At 41.7% G+C, this 19,154-nt stretch overlaps 1 protein-coding gene across 12 annotated transcripts in view; it reads right to left on the minus strand.

The window, feature by feature from the left end:
• Cadps (calcium dependent secretion activator) overlaps window positions 1-16,680 on the minus strand; it is a 439,844-nt gene extending 423,164 nt beyond the window's left edge. For all 12 annotated transcript variants that reach the window (XM_051206877.1, XM_051206873.1, XM_051206871.1 and 9 more), the window contains exon 1: window positions 16,239-16,680. In XM_051206877.1, coding sequence (XP_051062834.1) covers window positions 16,239-16,673 — 435 coding nt within the window. In that variant the 5' untranslated portion in view covers window positions 16,674-16,680. The remainder of the gene's footprint in view (window positions 1-16,238) is intronic.
• Window positions 16,681-19,154: the final 2,474 nt, after the last annotated feature.

The following is a 19,154-nucleotide window of genomic DNA, read 5'->3' on the forward strand; positions in this document are numbered from 1 at the left end:
TTAAACCCTCAAACTAGTCAGAATTATTTGTTGAGATTTATGAAGAAGTTATTTATGAATGCTGGAAACAAAGATTACTTACTCCATGATGCTAAAACATTCAGAAAGAAAATAAATCATACCACGAGCTATTAACTCTATCAATTAAAATATAAATTTCAGATGAGTTCAAAATGTAAAGCCGAAAAAACGAATACAAGTAGTAGAAAATGCTTGAGTGATTTCATAATCTTTAAGCGAGGAAGTTCTTTCATTGTGTAAAATCCCAAACAATTCAAACAATTACAGAAGGAAAGTAGGGTTTCCACCAATAACATGCCTTTCTGAGGATGGAACATTGATAGTGTTTTTCTAACATTCCCAGATGCTCGGGGTCATCCCTATCCCTACACAAATCACATGTGCCTGTAGTCTCAGTACCAGGGAAGGAAATATAAAAGCATGAGTTTTTCTTTTTTTTTTTTTTTTTTTTTTTAGTTTTGATACATTTATAACAAGACTTGCTAAGAAGGCAATTAGAAGGTAAACCAATATTTTATATTCAATGACCTGGTAACATTTTCTTCATTTAATAGGCAAAAATTCTTATGAAGTAACACAAATATTACTTTTAGCTAAAGTGGATATATTACTTCAAAGTGAGGCAGTAGATTTACTGGGTCATTTTAAAGGGCTTTCTTTCTGTGTGGAATGACCATGCTGAGTATATTCAAATTATTTACTTCAATTCAGTGAAGTATGTACAGCTGCTGAGATTTGGGTTGCAGAACATTATAAACTCTGATCCAGGTTGATACAAATATCTCCTCATATCACTGTTGCCAGAAGGGATCTGGTTTTCAGGGAAGCAAGTTAATTTGGCATAAATTAAGTCAAAAGAAGTAGCTGCATTCTCTAGATATCTATGTTTCAACGCTGTAGAAAATCTTTGTTGGGATTATGTTTGTAATCCTTGGGGTCAAAGATTTTTTTCTTTATTTTTCTGAAACTATAGCTCAGTGACAAAGGTAATGCTGAATAATGGCTGCTGGAAACACAAGGATGGGAAGAAAACACTCTGATCCCTTGCTGTCATTAACTGTCAAATCATAAGGAAGTAGACAGTTAATTTGGAATAATATTTAGATTAGGCTGAATCATCCTTTGTTATTTGGGGGGAAATGATGGATTAGTTTTATTACTGTAACAAATGAAGGTATATGGAAAATTCAAGTGATGCCCTCTATGAAGCCAACACGGGCTTCTGAGTCAAATCCTAATTGAATATTGACTGAGTGAGAGCTTTGAGCTCTCTTCAGAGAAACCAAGAGCAAAAAAACATGAAGAGCTATTTGGACTCAGTATTGAGCCAGGATTGTTTCGAAGTGCTGCTTGGGGCAGGAGGACATGCCTCTGATTAATTAAATGAAGACCAAGCTTAACCAGTCAGTCTGTTCTTTTTGAATGCCTAGGCTGCTGAATCATTATAGCAGTCCCCAGCCTGCCTGAAGAAGAGCAGAAAGAACTCCTCCTCTCCTCTGCCAGTGGGCAGATCACATGGGACATCTGCTGACCCTAGGAAAGTTATTTTGACTGTCATAGAAAATGCTGGTGCTGGGAATGTCCTCTGAAAATAAGACCCTAGGCATGTGTTTAGAGCCCTAAAGCTTTATGGGAAAACAAAGCACCCACAGCAAGGGCATTCTCCACCTGGAAATCCCGGGAGCCTGTGAATTTTGATAGATCCTCTGTCTGTCTTCAATTCTGTGCCATAGGAGTCACTAAGGCATATGCATCTTCTCAGTCACCCTGTTCCCTACCAGACACAGACAACTGGCAAAGCCATGTCTTGCTCAGTGTGACTGTTCTCTGGTTCTGATTTGTCTGTTTAGTCACAAGATTTCTAAGTATTCTTTGCTGAAGTTTTGTTTGGCTTCTGTGCTTTTGCTCATATTTTTCCCAAGGACATCTATTCTGCCTCCCTGTGTCCAGATCCTCCCTGTTTCTCAGCTCAAAATTCACCTTTTCTGGAAGCTTCAGGTGACCTTCTGATAGGCACCAACTTGTTCTGAAGTTTTTAAGATGGTATATGACCTGTTGACCCAAGAGCGTCTGGATCTTACTTTAGGCCCAAATTCCCTGCTCTCCCAGGAGGCCTACATTTTATATTGGAATTTTGGAAGGCTGGGCTGGCATTGACCACGTTTGTTAGTGATCAGACCAGCTAATATTAAGAAGGAAGTGGTCTTATCACTAGCAGACTTGGTCAAAGAACTTTTCACCAATCTTACCACTTAACACCAGACTTGGGGGGGAGGCAGTGACAAACACAGAGGAGAAGTACTCTGTTCCCCAGTGCCTAGGCATTCCATAGCAGGATGGAATCACAAGGCAGTGGGGCAGAGATACACTTTTATTATGGCTGGGTGTTCTTATAAATTCTTTCTCTAGGAAGGAGCCTGGGATAGTTTGAAAGAAAGAAAACAGCCCCCAAAGGGAGTGGCACTATTAGGAGGTGTGGCCTTGTTGGAGTGGGTGTGGTCTTGTTGGAGGAAGTGTGTCACTGTAGAGGCAGGCTTTGAGGTCTCATCTATGCTCAGGATACTGTCCAGTGTCTCAGACCACTTTCTGTTGCCTGCAAGATGTGGGACCCCCAGCTACTTCTCCAGGACCATGTCTGCCTGCATGCTGCCTTGCCGTGATGATAATGGACTGAACATCTGAGCTGTAAGCAAGTCACCACAAATAAATGTTTCCTTATAAGAGTGCTGTGGTCATGGTGTCTCTTCACAGCAATAGAAACCCTAACTAAGACAGACTCTATCCCTACAGCATAAATCAGGCCTCCCTATGTCCTTTTGTGGACCTGGTATTCACATGTCCTTATTGTAGCATTGTGCCCTTTTGGGGTTGGCTTAACTTGATCATGGTTTCCCACTGGTTGCTTAGAAGAAAGCTTGCATCAGGGCCCTGATCATTGAATTTACATGTAAATATAAATTGCTTCTCATTAGTAGGGTTTACAGAAAATGAGCATTCTAATTCTACACGTGATGACAAATACAGAAAAGCTAATAATATGGTAAAAAAAAAATAAATAAAGCTGAGGATCAACAACAGCTCTGAGGAAGTGCCCCATAAATATTGCTTCTATATATAGGGAATAATTTCATGAGATTTTCCCCAAATTTCCCCACAAAACTGTAAAGTACTAAGTATTACATTCAAACCTAATCTGTGACCTTTTGTCACCACATGAAGACATTTGAGTTCCTCTCTCTCTCTCTCTCTCTCTCTCTCTCTCTCTCTCTCTCTCTTTCTCTCTCTCTCTCTCTCTAGTCTGTTTCTGCTAGGGAGATGGTCCATTACCAGACAGGGACTCACAATTCATGTTCTACCTATGCAAAGGGTTCTTTTGGTGAATGAAATCTAAGAAACATGCTGTAAATATGACCATTCCATAAACGAACATGGATGCAAGCATTGACTGTTGAGCACCTGTTCTGCGCAAGGACTGCCAGATTCCACCTGGATACAGTAAATGAGTGATTTCTGCCAAGGAAAGATGGAAAAAAACTGAGATCTCATGGACCCAATGGTTGGATGTTTTTAATAGAGCACAGAGTGACACACACAGGCTTGAGTTACACTGCTGTCTACTAAATGTGTGACCCAGGCAAATTTATTAACTACTTTAGTTCCTCACCTCTGTATGATTGGGATGACTAATCACTGCAGTGTACAGTTAATAAATTGCATAAGCCTTGCAAATATCCAGAACAAAGGCTACACAAAGTAAACACCCTGAAGTCTTCACTATTCTTTTTAACAACTGAGTGTCATCATCTCTGTAAGAGTCACAGTGAGAGGAGGGGACTTTCATACAAGAGTGCAAAGGACCCTGAGACCCAAGTGAACACAAATGTTCAGAAATGGCCATAGGCAAAGTGACATGCAGGAAAACTGTAGGAACTGAGGATGGATGGAAAGGGAGTGATAGAATACAAATAAATTCAGGTTTTATCCTGTGTTTTCAATAGGAAGCTGCAAAGGAACTCTGGTCACGTTGGAAATTGTGTTTCAGAAAAAGTTCCTCTGGTAGCTGTGTGATATTTGGACAAGATAGGAGGTCAGAGGGCAGTCAGGTGTGATGGTCAATGACAATTATTTACTGGACTGATGTAGAATAACTAAGGAGGCACAGCAAATAGGGACTACTTAGATTAGATTGGCCTTCAAATGCCTATGAGTGATTCTATTGATTAGGCTAATTAAGGGGCTAAGACCTGTCCTGGAGGAGTGTCATACTATTCCAAGGGCTTGGATCTTGGACTTCACAAAAGGAAGAATCCTAGCTGAACACCAACATTCATAATTTTTTAGTTCTCTCTTTCCTGACAGTGGGTGCAATATGACTAGCTGCCTCAATTTCTGCCCACCATGACTTCATTACCATAATAGTCCATGCCCTCAAACTGTGAGCTGAAATAGATCCTTTCGCTTCTGAGTTGCTTTTTTTTTTTTCAATCACAGGAAAAAGAAAAGTAAACAAAACAAAAGGTTCATACAACCAGGCATGTAAGCAAACTTGAAGTCTCAAAGTAGGCCCATGAACTATGAAATGAAAGTGGAGGGAGGAAGAAATGAATAATTAAATAAGGTGTATCAACTGAATCTATGGAGGACATAGTGGTGAGGATGAGCATAGTAGAGATGTAAAGCTGGGTTGCATGGTTCTGCCTTGGACAGTTTAGATGTATCACAGCACCACTGGGAACTCGTCAAGCAGAAAACACTGAAGCAAAAGATCTGGTTGAGAAAATACAGTTACTGTTGAGTGGTTTAAGGGTATCTAGGGACAATGCCATGGGAAGTGGTTTTCTATAAGTGGCTTGTAGATCTGTGCCTTCAGTGGGCTACATGTTATTGGCTGTGGTCAAGATGAAGTACTTACACTCAAAGTGTATAAGCCTTATCACTAAATATTTTAAAATATGTTTCAAATAAATGCATCCAAATTGACTGAAAATCCTCTTAGGCCTTCTAGCAAGAGAAAAGCCATAGGATAATTCATAGGAAAAGCCATAGGATAGTTACTTGTTTCACCATAAATCACCAGAAGCCATCCACAGGCTTCCAACAGTCTGCATCCAGACCTTGAGCAGTGTTAATGCAAGCATCTGGACATCCAGTACTGGCAGAATGGTCAAAGGTCTGTATTGGAGACAGAGAGGAGAATTGGAAATGTTCTGATTTGGGTGGCTAATGTCATTGTTAGTACTGATGCTGCCAAAGATGAGACATACGTTGGGAGAGGGCTGTATTAGTAAGGGTTGCTCTAACTAAGCTTTTTAGCCATGTGCCTTTAAGAATGCTGGTCATGGTAGTGGGAGAGATTGCTCCTCAGAAATGTGAGGAGTGATCTGCTCTGTGTCTCTGCCCTAGCTTCTCTATTTGGGGTGTGATTTTCCATGGTCCTTGCTTGTAGAAGCAGCACTCTGTTCTCTGTCTTCTTCTTCACAGAGTATTTTCCCAATGTGCATGTCTCCAGGTCCAAATTATCCCGTTTTATAAGGACACCAGCTATAATGAATTAGGACAGACTCATCTTCAAGTAGTATGTTACTTTCATTAAAGTCATTGTGAGGTTTTCAATTAGTTCTTTCCTATATGAAGACATATAGGAGACATAATAATCCATATCAAAGGCCGAAATTGGTATCTGGAGAAAAAACTAATATTTAAAAATTATAGCTGATGGAATGAATGGCTACGGATAAAAGCTTTTGGCACACAAACATGATAACATGAATTCAATTTCATTGTGGAAGGAGAGAACCAATTCTGGATAATATCTTCTAACTTTTGCACACATGCCACAGCAACATGTGCCAGTATACACACACACACTAATAAAGTGAACTCACCACGTTTTGCCTTACACTAGTTTTTCTATATGGGCACACTCCAATGTCTTAGTCAGACTGCTAGGTTACAAGAGGTGAGGAGGGCTGTCTAAAAATGCCTTTGAGTGTTTTGCTTACAGGATCCAGTGAGTTTCTTATTTATAGAAGTGGCTCAAAACAATGTATAACATTGTCTGATGATGTCTAACAAACAAAAATTGAATATGGAAGAGCCCCCAAGAAATGTTTTAAACACAGTATGTTATGACACACTGTCTTATAGACAACAGTTGCTATACTTGTCAGAAAGATCGCCAAAGTAGATATTCAAGTTACATTTCAACTCATTTGCTTAAACAACGCCATGCCTACCATCCACACCAAAAGGCTGTTTTTCTACATGGGCAACAGAAGGCGTGATTATTTGCAAGAATTTTCACTGTTTTCCTTTTGCCTTCAGAAGTGGCACAGTCAATTGCCTGAACCATTCTGTACTTTTGTCAAACCCCATTGTCTTTTTGAAAGCGTTACACCCTTTGGAGGGTTTGTAACTTAGCATGTGCTCCTGGAACAACTTTAAAAAATGTTTCCATTTCATAGGTTGTTGGAAGATGACTCAATGGCAATGAGTGTTTACTCTGTAAACATGAGGACCCAAGTTTGAAATCACATCCACATAAAAATACAGGATGTTAAAGGTGCCAGTGACCCTAGTTTGTATGGTGGGAGATGGAGACACAGATCCCAAGAACTCACTGAGCAGCCTAGCTGAAACAGTAAGTTTCTGCTTCAGGGAGAGATACTATCTCATGGCCATAAGGTAGAAATGTCCTTCTAAGGCCTCTGAATATGCATGTCTAGGTTCCTGGGTACATATGCCTACAAACTCATGTGCATAATTCACAAATAATACGAATAAATACTATAACAACACAACCAGTGCCAACACACACACACACACACACACACACACACACACACACGATCTTTTTCCTCCCTATTCTTGTTTGCTTTCTGTTGCTATGATGAAACAGTATGAACAAAAGCAACCTTGGGAAAAAAGGGCTTACGTTAGCCTACAGCTCACAGCCTATCATCAAAGGAAGGCAAGGCAGGAACATGGAGACCATAGAGGAGTTTACTGGCTTGCTTACTGGCTTATGCTCAGCGACTTTTCTTATATAACCCAGAACCACTTGCCTAGGGATGGCACCACCCGTAGGGATGGCCCAGGCCCTTGTACATCATTTGGCAGTCAAGACAATGTCAAATATACATGCCCACAGGCCAGTTGTGATTTAGGCAACTGAAGTTCCTTCAGGTGATTCCAGTTTGTGACAATGAAAAGCACCAGCATACTACCCACCTCTCAATTTCAGAATAGTTGGCAGATGGAAATACCTGTGGACTTTATCATAGAAATAACTTTTAAAACCTTTCACACACTTGTTAAAATGAAAGTATTGAAACAGCAAAGAACATTTTCTCATTTAACCAGAAAGAGGCCATACCCATAAATAATTTATTCCTTTATAGACATTTCATACCTATAATATTCTTATTACTATACCAATATGCAAAAGTCCTGAAGTTATTACTTATTCATAATCCAACCTAATCTGGAAGAGATAACTTACACTAAAAGAACAGATAAAGTAATTCCTAAGTCTCCTAAATGTAGCCAAAATAAATATACTTATCTATGTTAAACATACAGAACTTACAGATCCCAGAACTTTGGCAACTCTACAACTGTCACTATAGTGTTGTTGACTGCCTTTTCCTTTTCTTCAGAAATGGCAGGTTGGATGCATCCAATCATAAAACATATACCCAGTACAGACACATTCACCACAGCACTTATTAGTTTTCTGTGTCCATTTAAACACACATCATACTGACTGAGATTTAACTGGAATTCGACAGTTGTAAGAAATCTATAATTTTTATGTTGTTTCAAAAGACTTTTCTTCATGGAGGATTTAAAAATTTGTCAGCTCTCAGGATAAACAAGGCAAGTGTGGTGGTAAATGATAACAGGCTTCTCTGAAATAAATTACTTGAAGTTCTTTGGTAATTGATTACCTATTTCATAAAAGTAAAATAGAGTTGTGTATCTCTAATAGGCAGAATTCAGAGTCCTTAGCCTCTTGCCTTTGAAAACTTGCTAGGAAATAGAATGTTGGTGTAGAATTTCAACAAGGACTTTCTGCGTGCCTGACATTGTTTGATAGGCAAGGAATGGAAGAAAAATAAATGTTCTCATTGGCAGAAGAGAGGCACACAACACAGTAATTTAAATATTGTGTACACAGGTAGAATGACCCATATCACAGAGTGTGGTGGGAGTTAGCCCAATGTAAAGGCTTGGGAGGGTTTCCTAAGGAGCTAATGCTAGAGTTAATTAAAGTGCAAATAGGAGTGAATCAGAGAAGAAAGGGGAGTTGGATGTTTTAGCATAAGAACCAGCTCTGGGAAGGTTACAGCAATAAGAAACAGTGTAGGAACCTTGGGGGAACTATTTTTTTTTCCCGACCCAGGGTTTCTCTGTGTAGCTTTGTAGATCAGGCTGGCCTCAAACTCACAAGAGCTCCGCCTGCCTCTACTTCCCAACTGCTGGAACTAAAGGTATGTGCCACCACCGCCCAGCAGGGGGTACTAAACTTGATGAATGCTATGATGACTGCTACTGTGAGTATTTCCTCAACATGGGCCCATATAAAAAGATTTGTAAGCATTTGCTATGCTTTCTCTTGCAATTCTTGATAATGTTTCTCCATCTTACAAAAGAAGAAGTGACTGGCGAGTGGACCTGTTATGGTTTGAACATGCAATGCCCTCCTCAGGCTCACATGTGGAAGTGTAGGTCCCTGGATGGTAGCACTATTTTGATGGGTGGTGCATCTCTTAGGAAGATGTGGGGGGGGCAGGGAACCTCATGGGTCATAGTCCTACTCTAGCTCTGACTCAAGTCTTGATTCTTGACTGGCTGAGATGTAAACAAGCAACCTCATGCTCTCATTGCCATAGCCTCAAATCCCCATGGACTCCACTATGACTACCCAGCTCCAAGGGCAGCTTTAAGTATGCCATCTCCATCATTTCTCAGATAAGTGGAAGGTAATTGTTCACAGCATCATGAAAAGTAACTTAGGTCACATAGCCACCAGACTACAAAATTTAATTTAATTTAGGTCACATAGTTCACCACCTGAGTACTACTACGGAATGAAAGAGTATGAATGTGGAGGACTTTATAACTGTGCTTGTTATACATTGTCTGTCCCTGTAAGTCTTTCATGCCTAAATACATGAACATATATATGCACTTAATATTAGCCACATATGCTTAGAATTTACTCTTTATAAGTGCATTAGTGATACCAACAGTTTGATACTACAATGGTAAGCCAACAGTTATAAAAGAGCTATTTGTATCAAGAACAAAATATCAAGACTTGATGAAATTAAGTGTCCTATTGAATGACAGAAAACATAAGATGGGGAATAAAGGTGACAAGGAGAAGAAGGAATTCTGAAAGTCCTGCCACAAGCCACCTGAGTGGCCTCAGACACTGTTACACATGAAGTAAGTCTTTTCATTAATGTGTGCTTACCATTAGTCATTTAACAAATCACATATTCAAAGGATGTGGGTTAAGCTGGAGAAATGGATCCATTTTCTTTTAATAAAATTAGTGAAACATCTTGGCAAAAGGAAGACAGAGATATATGGCATGCTTAGCTCCACCTAGTTTGTAGAAGATGTTATAATGACAGCTACCTGCTTTTCTAGATGTTATGTTGCTGATGATAGAAGCTAGAAATACATCCCTTACTGTGGCAGAAATACATCACATATTTTAATTCTCATAAGCCTTACAGATAAAAATAATGATGCTGTATGTGTGTGCATGCAATTGTACATACATCACATACATGAGCTTTTCTAGTGCAAGAACTAATACTTATTTTACATTAACCAAATGCCTGAGTTTTAAGAACTTCATTATATTATCTCACTTAATTTTTATAACAACCCAAAGGTGACAGTACAACTACCACCCTCTACTTTGCTGGTTCATACACTGAACCTCTGGGAGAATAAATAAATTGCCGATCACAGAGTCTATAACTGACTGCTACAGGTAGGAAATAGTCACAAGCCTCAGAGTTTAAGCTCTTAACCACTGTCCTTACTGTCCATGGAGATATGAATAGACTAACCATCAGCCGTCTCCCTCCTTTATTATCTGATAAAAACAGAGAAGCAATTCTATTATAGGTTTGGACTGACCAATAAAAATTAATAAGATAGTGCTGACCATCAAGCCCTGAATTCTGCAGAAATGATGACTCTGATCCTAACAAGAAAACAGGAACCACTGCCAGAAACAGGGAACATGGTGTTCCCGGTGCCAGACTGTCTCTCAGCAATGCTGCCCAGGGGCTAGGGTCAGGCCATCGGGATCCGCTATGCAACATAAAGAAGAAAAGGGTTTGGCAAGATGCAGAGCACTGCTGTTCTGCCATAACTAAAAGTGATGCACATTCTATTGTTTAAGCGATGGCAGAGGAATCTCTTTGTATTGCTTTTTTATCAATCTACAAAAAAAATCTGTCCTAGTGTTGCCATGGCATTAACCAAAAGCAAAGTTAGAAATTCAAATTTTTAATTGTGAAGTATCTAGGAGTTATAAGAGCTGAGGACTAATTAAAAACAGGGGAAATGGCTCATAGACAAAATAACTTTGTGGGTTGGCTCCAAGTTAAAATTACAGCTTAAAATCTCCTATGTAGCCTGTCTTCTACCCTCATCTGAAGACTTGCATAGTTGGCCAGATTGAATTTATCTCCAACACCCTGGATTATTTGGAAAGTGCCTTATTTCATAACATGAAAACATGCCAACTCCAAGCTCAAAGGATTTTATGTCTTGCTAATGAGCAACTACATTTTCTGGAACAATCAACAATTATATTTAAAGGAAATGAGCAATTATCTAAAGGTGCCCTGCCTCTTGCTGCAAATGACAGATGTACTTACCCTAGAAATAGACTTGCCTAGAATCTATGACCCATTAGTTTTACACTTGCCTTCAGACAGTAGTTTCAATATATACTCCACATTATTTAGTTTTTAAAAATTGTGCAAAGTCATCTGAATTCCCGGAACTAGTCATGCCTTCAATTACCTCTGAAGCAGGCCTTTTAACTACATGCCCTGATAAATCTAATCTCTGCTTAATGGTTTGCTTTGATTAAGTTACTTAAGTTGGTTTTCTGTTACTTGAATCCATCTATCAGTGTTAGTGATTCTTTTCTACATTCTTGTTACCTCAAGGTTTTCCTCTGACTAGTACATTCTAGTTTTTTTTAAAACTAGAATTTTCTTGTACCCACTATAGAAAAAGTCTGAAAATTCTATAAGCTATAACCCTAGTGCACAGCTACCACGAAGATTTCCCCAGTATCAAGCTAATCTGAGTGAGCTTGACACCACCCCTCCCCTTCTTTAGCACCTGCAACCAACATCTTCTAATAAACTCTATCCCTCTCTCAACTTATTTGAGTCCTATGCCCACTATCTTTCAAACTACACCACAAATTCTACTGCCCAGCCTAGATGAGGGCTTGCTGGAGTGAGTGTCTGCTCCCTTGCTTAGGGTTTATTTTTAAGGTATCACTTTCTCCATCATCCCAGCTTCGGTTTTAAACTCTGTCATAGTCAATGTGATAGGTTACAGATGTGGCATTCATTTGCTTTTTCAGAGGAAAGATCTCTGAGTTTTTTTTTTTTTTTTTTTTTTTTTTTTTTTTTTTTTTTTTTTTTTTTTTTGACGTGTATTACCTTATAGGAACGAATCTTCAGGAATGAAAACTTTAATTTCCTTTGTTCTTAAGTCCGGTTGTAGGGTAGCAGAAGGTTAGTTTAGGTATGTAACGAGGCAAGGACACCTTATTATTTTTCTACAGTCTGCATCTTCAGAGGGCAGTCCATGCCAGGACCACATATAATAAGTAGTTCCTTCTTACTGCACCAAATAGACTGGGAGCAGGGGCAAAAGGCAGATTTAAATAATTTAATTATTCTCCTGATAAAGTTATAATTCTGCTGGAAGGAAATTAGGTTAACAGTCAGTTGGTTATCTTGAAATATTAGAGTAGTTTTTATTTAAAATGAAAATCATGTTTTCCTTTGGCAGGGCAAAGATTAAATTTTTTGAATAGTAGAGCAATCTGGGTACTTAAAGCTGGAAATGAAGGAATCACTAAGATGTTCATGACCATACAGAGTTAACTGGTACTGGGTCTTGAATTTTGTGAACATTTTTTTTTGAAACATGCCCAAATAAAGGAAAGTAAGTAAACAACAGAGATGGAATCTCTCTAGCAAAATGTGGCTCAATGGTAGCCATAATTTCATGGAACAATATAAGCTGAATCATGTAGGAAAGAGTTTCAATTTAAGACACATTTCAACCAAGGATACAGTCCTCTTAAATAAAATAGTTCTGCTAAAGTAGACTCAATTTTGGACTGTCCCTTTCCACTATCATGTGCACTAATGTATGCATACATACAACATACATATGGGGTCACTCACATATGTTTATGCACACAAAAGGTCTACATGAGGCTATCTGTAATCCAGGCATTATAAATAATGGCTACCTAATTAAAATCATCCTGTCGATCTAAATATTACACATCACTGTTTACAGTGCCTGATTTCATATTCCCTTAGCAGTGCCTATAAGTAGCTGGTTCACATGAGGTAGCCACCCATCACCATTACTATGTAACTTAGAAACAGATGGTACAGCTCTGCCCTGCCAACTCTAGGTATTTGCTTAACCATTCTGAGGAAGAAGGGGGAGAAAAAGCAAAGATCTGTTGGCATTTTTTGAGTTACTGGATTGGTATCACGAGAGCCTCATAGGGAAATTTTTGGTTTGGGTCATACACAGTCAGTAAAAGCACATCACATTAATATGTAGTAATGAAGACAAAATATATAAATAATAAATATATTTTTCACATAGTCTGTTTATAGACTTTTCTTTACATTGAAGAGATTGGCTGCATGCCCAAGCATTCAGTAAAGGAGAATTAAACATCAGTATTGTCCACACAGCATTATCTTCTCCCTCTGCCTTTTCTCATTTGTTCTCCTGAGCTAATGTACCTTTTCTTTCAGTTTGAACAATGTTAAAAGAACAGAAAATCTGACAACAGAATAGTGTGTAGATCTCTCAGCTATTGGACCCTTCTTTTTAAGGGAGGTTTCTTTTTATTTTGTGTTCATTATGCTCAAGTTTGACTATCTTATTGGTGTTCAGAGGAAGAGAAGACCTTCTGAGGGCAAGTAGAAACACCCTTTTGTAAAGATGGACACATGACATGGTATCTGGGTGCCAGGTTCCTGTTTGTACACGTTAGACTATTTCTGGCCAGTGTCTCCTATTCAGAATAAAGGGTTGGAAATCAGACCACCCCTTGGCTCAATGCTTATTCTTTTATCTGCCTACATGGTGCTTTAGACAAATTATTAAAGCTCTTTTGAGTTTCAGAGTGATGTTGGTAATTATGCCAGGGTTTTCAAAAGAACTAACAATGATCTCAGGGACTGAGGATGCAAGGACAAGCCCATTAAGGCCCTGAGTTTGAGTCTTTGCATCACCAAACCAAAAGCAAATATGAATATGGTTTCAGAACAGAAAACAAATTTAGACAAAACTATAGACTTTACTAGTAACTTTGTAACATGAATCATACTTCTGAATGATTAACAATGTAGGAGATTTGTTTGGTGCATGTGAGAACTGCGTCTGTTTTCCAATTAACTTAAAACTGCTCTAAAAATAAAGTGAGACGTTTGAAAAGTGGTCTAAGTGGAACGTCTTGCACATTGCAGACACCTGAAGTCTGCATGATGTAGACTCCTGGGTTTCAGAAGGTACACTGTATTCTCAAATATGCTCCTTTCCTGTTTCACAATTCCTTTTTGTATGCAGTTCTCTTTCTTTCTGCCTTCTGCATTGCTCTATCCTGATCTCTGAATTTGTCTTTCCATCTGCCTTTTTCTGGTTCATTTGTTCCCAGTCCGTTCAAAGCTTACCTTTAGCTCACAAGCATTATATAGGGATCCAGACTGATATTAAATTACCAGTTTAATTTATTTTCTCTAAATTTTACCACAGTGAGTATGAAAACCTTTTCATTACTTACAGAGTTTCAAAACTTTGAGTCTGGAGAGAAGAACATCATTTCCAGAGTGCATTAAACAGTAAAAGATAAAGCAACAGGGAACACTTACTTAATATATGTATATGTATATATTCTTCCCAGGGTAGCCACTAATCCTGGGACTATTTTGCTGGGATGTATATTTAGCAACAGTTTTTCCAGTACCTAAAAATAGTTTGACAGAAGCCCAGCATTATCAGTCTGTCCTAGAGTCTCTGTGATATGAAAAGGTCATGTGTAAAAACAGGCTTGCCCCTGAGCTTTGGATGGACTGAGGTGAAATGTGCAGTGACATTGGGGGAAATCGTCTCAGGATGGCCTTCCTCAGCTGATAAGACTTTTTCCTTTCTCCCAGTGCTTGACCTAAGCATCTGTTTAAAGGACACAGCTACAAAGCCTTTGGCAGATAAATGGAAGGTCTTGTTTCATTTTCTTTAAAGTCAAACAGTTTGCATATTGAAAGGCTAGGACATCTTTGGGGAATACAGTCCTTGAGATTTTGAAGGTAGCATTTCCCACACTATAAAGACAATTAACATAATTCCAAGCAGAAATTAAGATTAGCTGGCTATGTAGAGCCACATTCAACCTTAAAAAATGTATCAAAATTTTACTTCTCTAAGGATATGTTTTTCTCTCTCTAATACAGCTGGAAAGCAAAAGGCCTCGGAAGGGGTCATTGTGCAGATGGGGGTGGAGAGTAGTGTGTATGTCTATCTGAAATGATTCTTTTTGACTTAATAAAACTGTCATCGAAGCTTATTGTAGCTAAGATAGATAGTGTTGGGTGGTGTGTGTACACATGCAAGCAAAGCAAACAGAGCAATCTGTGCTACCTTGAGATAAGGATGCAAGGTAAATATGGAAAGATCCAACACCTTACTGGAGTAACATGTAATTTAGACGTAAATGGGAGAATGTAGAAGTCACTATTTGAAGAAACCCATCTCAACCTTGATAGGGTTACAGCTGGAACAACCCATGGCCTTTAGGCTCAACTGACCTCATGCAAGCTTAAGTGCTTCAGTCATTCCCAGAGGCTAAACAGAACGCTGACTTTCTTCACTAACTCACTGCCACTGGGCTCCTGACCCCTTCCTGGCTATCCTCACCAAAGATCCTCAGCCCTTAGTGACCACTCCTCCTCTTCTTCCTTTCTCTGGTTGGGAATAGTAATGTTCCCCGGACTCCGTCAAAAGCAGTTCAAAGCCGGCTTGGCCTTGCCCCTGCCTCAGACACAAAAAGCTTTTGATGACTATAATCGAGAAGCCAAGCTGTTTGCTGCTGCACCTTATCAAGCCAGTAACAGCCAGGCTTGGAGATCCTTGGTGAGCCAGAAGGTGGCAGAGAAGTCACCTTGGGAGGAGAAGAGGGTCAAAGGGAGTATGGTGGAGGTGCTGACCCAGGCACAAGGACCCACCAGGTGCGCCTCTGCTCTGGGATCCATGAGGAAAGGGAAACATGGGTTGGAGAGAAGCCAAGTAAGAGGAAAGCGCGGTCAAGAGGACCCTTAGGCTATCCTAGGTGGCAATCAGCTGACCAGGCTGCGAGGAGGCGCCCTTGGCTGAGTCACGGGAAGCCTCGCCTCCAGACCTGTCTTTTTTTCCACTTGCCCCTGCGGTTGCCCGCTGCCCCAAGAGTCCCGCGCAGCCCGAGCTCCCGACCCGCGACCGGACCTGCTGGGAGCCTGCGCCCGCCTAGCGCACGCCCCGGAGGGCGGGCCAGAGCGCAGCGCAGCCGCTGCCACGGGAGAGCGCAAGCAACCCCGCAAGCGAGCAAGGCCTCTGTGGGCGCTGCCCGCTGCAAGTCACTCCCCGCGCCACACAGGTCACAAAGCGGGACTTTCCCGCCTCGCTCCCCCGCAGGGAGGCTCGTGTGCGCCGCACCGTGCTGTAGGCCCCTGACACATCCTAGGGAGCTCCGCGCTGGCGGAGCCGAATTGCGGCGAGCCAAGCTGGGCCGCGGCGACACCGGCCCCCAGTGCCAGGGCGCGGTCTCCACCTTCCAGGGCTCCTCCTCGCCAGCTGCGCCGCCGGTTCCCATTGTTCGCCCCGCCCGCCTGGCGACGTCCGGGCGCCGCTCCCTGGCCTCGCAGCGCACCTACCTTTTGCTGCCGCCTAGCCATGTCGGTGGGCTGCTTGGCATTGAAGGGGTAGGCGATGCAGCGCATCACGAACACGTACAGCTGCAGCCTCTTCTTCCTCTCCTCTTCCTCCTTCTGCAGCCGCTCCAACTCTTCCTTCTCCTTCTCGCTCACCACCGACGGGCTGGGGCTGGAGGGCCGGCCGCTGCCGGCTCGGCTGCTGGGCTGCAGCCCCCCGGCCCCGCCGCCGCTGCTCGCTCCGCTACCCCCACCGCTGCCGGCGCCCATCCCGGCCCCGGCGCCGCCGCCCCCCATCCCGGCGCTGCCGGCCGAGCCCTCGCTGGTGCGGCTGGGAGACAGACGCGCTCCGGACCCGGCCGAGCCCAGAACCTCCTTGCCGCTTTCTTCTTCCAGGATCTCATCAGATTCCTCTTCGCTGGACGAAGGGTCCAGCATGGTGGCGACTGGGAGGGAGGTGTCCCTGAAGACCTCGGCTTGGAATGCAAAAGGCTGGAGGGCGCTGGAGACAGCAGAGGGTCGGTTGTCCGGTGGACTCTTCTTCCTAGGTCAGAGAGAGAGAGCGCGCTGCTGCTCAGCCTCGGCCGCCGCGACCGCTTCCTCCGCCGGGCGAGCGCGAGCTGGGCGCAGACCCAGGAGCGCGAGGGGAGGAGGAGAAGGGAGAGGCGCGTGTGTGCACCCGAGGTGGGCAAGGGCGAGAATCAATTGCGAGCCCTGAGCCCGCAGCCGGATGCCATCTGCAGCCGCTGAAGGAGGCGCCTCCAGAAAAGATGCCGAGTGTTGCAAGCTGTCGATGCAGCCAAAAGCCGGAGAGGCATCTTGCCGATTGGGGAGCGAGCGGCGCTTACGTGTTTATTGGCTTAACTCTCCAGTGTCCGCAGCGGAGAGGGCGACTGCAAAGGCCTGTAGGGGGGAAAGCACGGAGCGCCCCCAAAGCCTCGGAGCGACACTACTTTTGACCCTCAGCCCCCACCCCCCCGCCAGCACTCCTTGTCTCCTGTTTTGTAGACCACCTGTCCTTGCCTCGACCTCTCTGCCCCTCCCGGGGACAAAAAGTTTTTTATGGGGGGGGGGGTAGAGGAGGAAAAAATAAAGAAGCCAATGGTAACTTCTGACCATCTCGGAGAGCAGGTTTTCAGCAGGCTTTCAGAGGAATTTGGCAAGATGGTACCTTCAAGGAAAGATGCATCTTCCAGTTCAGACTTCACACCTGTGATGTGGGGTCTGGAGGAAGGGCACCATTCCAGCAACTAACGGCACCTGTGTCCGCTGTAAAGTACAAATGCATCATAACTGAAGGAACTGATGTATGTATGTATCACGAACTACAACTATTTAAGTAGAAATAAAGCCCCTCCCCCTCCCCCCGAAGCCAGTAAAGATTTCTTCAGTCCCTAGAACTCAGAGCACTTTCTGGTTGGCGAGCCTAGGCAGGCTTTAAGGCCTTCCTCCGTGAAGGATCCAAGGGTCGAAATAAAAACCCCACACCCCAAATAAGGCACCCTCAAACCCGGCAGCAGCAAAAGTCTAATGCACTGACTCTGTTACACCGACTTCACTCTAGGTTGTGGGATAGTATTTATCAATACAAAGAACAGATGGTGTCTTCCTGACTCCATCTTAGACCAATAGACCCTGCACTGGGAGCTGGCCAGGGTGCTGAACCTAACCAGCGTCCTTCAGTTGCATTGAAAAACAGCCTAAAGTCTAAACCTTACACTATTTTTACAAACTTGTCAACAACCTCCACCTTAGCTTGTATATTCACACATTTTCTAATTTCCTTATCTGAGTTTGTAAATGTGTAGCATGACTTTAATTTTTATTACCACAACTGCTGTTCTGTGTTTTCCAATCTACTGTGAGTTTTACTATAAGCTTTCTGGCAAACCTGATTAAATACATGAATGAACTCAAAACAAAACATAGCTGTATATCACTCCAAAATTCTTCTTCTATTTTGAATTAATATATTTAGCTTTACCTTACCTCAAGTATACAATTTTTGTGGCCATTACATTTTCTTTATCCATTTAAAATGTAAAAGTTGAATAGTGTGAAAACTGCTACGATATACTAATACCCTTAAACCCTTCCAAGGAAACAAAATACATTCAAATAATGGTTTACTAGTTTCGCTGGAGTGGAAAAATATCCGTGGATCAACAACGTTTAGTCAGCATTTTTGTTAATGAACTGTTCTAAGTGCTTATGGAGATGGAACATTTAGAAGATTCTCTCGAGTGTATTCTCCTTTGGGAGATATAGTGTAAACATATGAAGAAGGGTGGCGTCATTTATTTCAAGCAACACATCAACAAACCCAGGATTGTAAACTGTAAAAGGTTCTCATAAATAAAGCAACATCTGATACAGGGAAACATGGTTCTCAAACACCAGAGTGAAACTTTAAAGAGGAAACTGAGTGGGGACTACTGCAAGTTGAAGTGATGGTTTAGGAATGTCTAATGACAGGATACAGAGGAAGCAAGATACAGAGTTTTATAGAGCTCCCCTATGGGTGAGTGAAGAGGAAAGAGAAATCATCTGAATTATAATCTATTTGACCATACAGAGAGACTGAGCATATAGAGAGCTTATTAGGGAGGAGGAGGTGATTTGGTGAGGGCATGCTGGAAGGCAGACATAGACCTTTTATTGATCAAATATGTCTTCCCTATACACGTTTAGACATTAAATTATCAGGCTGTGAAGACAAAGTAGTGTGAATCCTGTCTGCATGTCTATTTTAAGTTTATAAAATGATACAACAAGGTTTTGCTTAGTTTTATATTTTTTTCAGATTGTTTGGCAGTTTTATTTTTAATTTTTGAAATAGTCCTTAATGAAGAAACTGAATAATCACCTTTTATTAAAAATATGAATGTACAATTTGGATATTATATGAAACATTTCTTA

The sequence above is a fragment of the Phodopus roborovskii genome, unplaced genomic scaffold (genome assembly GCF_943737965.1).
Source record: "Phodopus roborovskii unplaced genomic scaffold, PHOROB, whole genome shotgun sequence".
Lineage (NCBI taxonomy): Eukaryota > Metazoa > Chordata > Mammalia > Rodentia > Cricetidae > Phodopus > Phodopus roborovskii.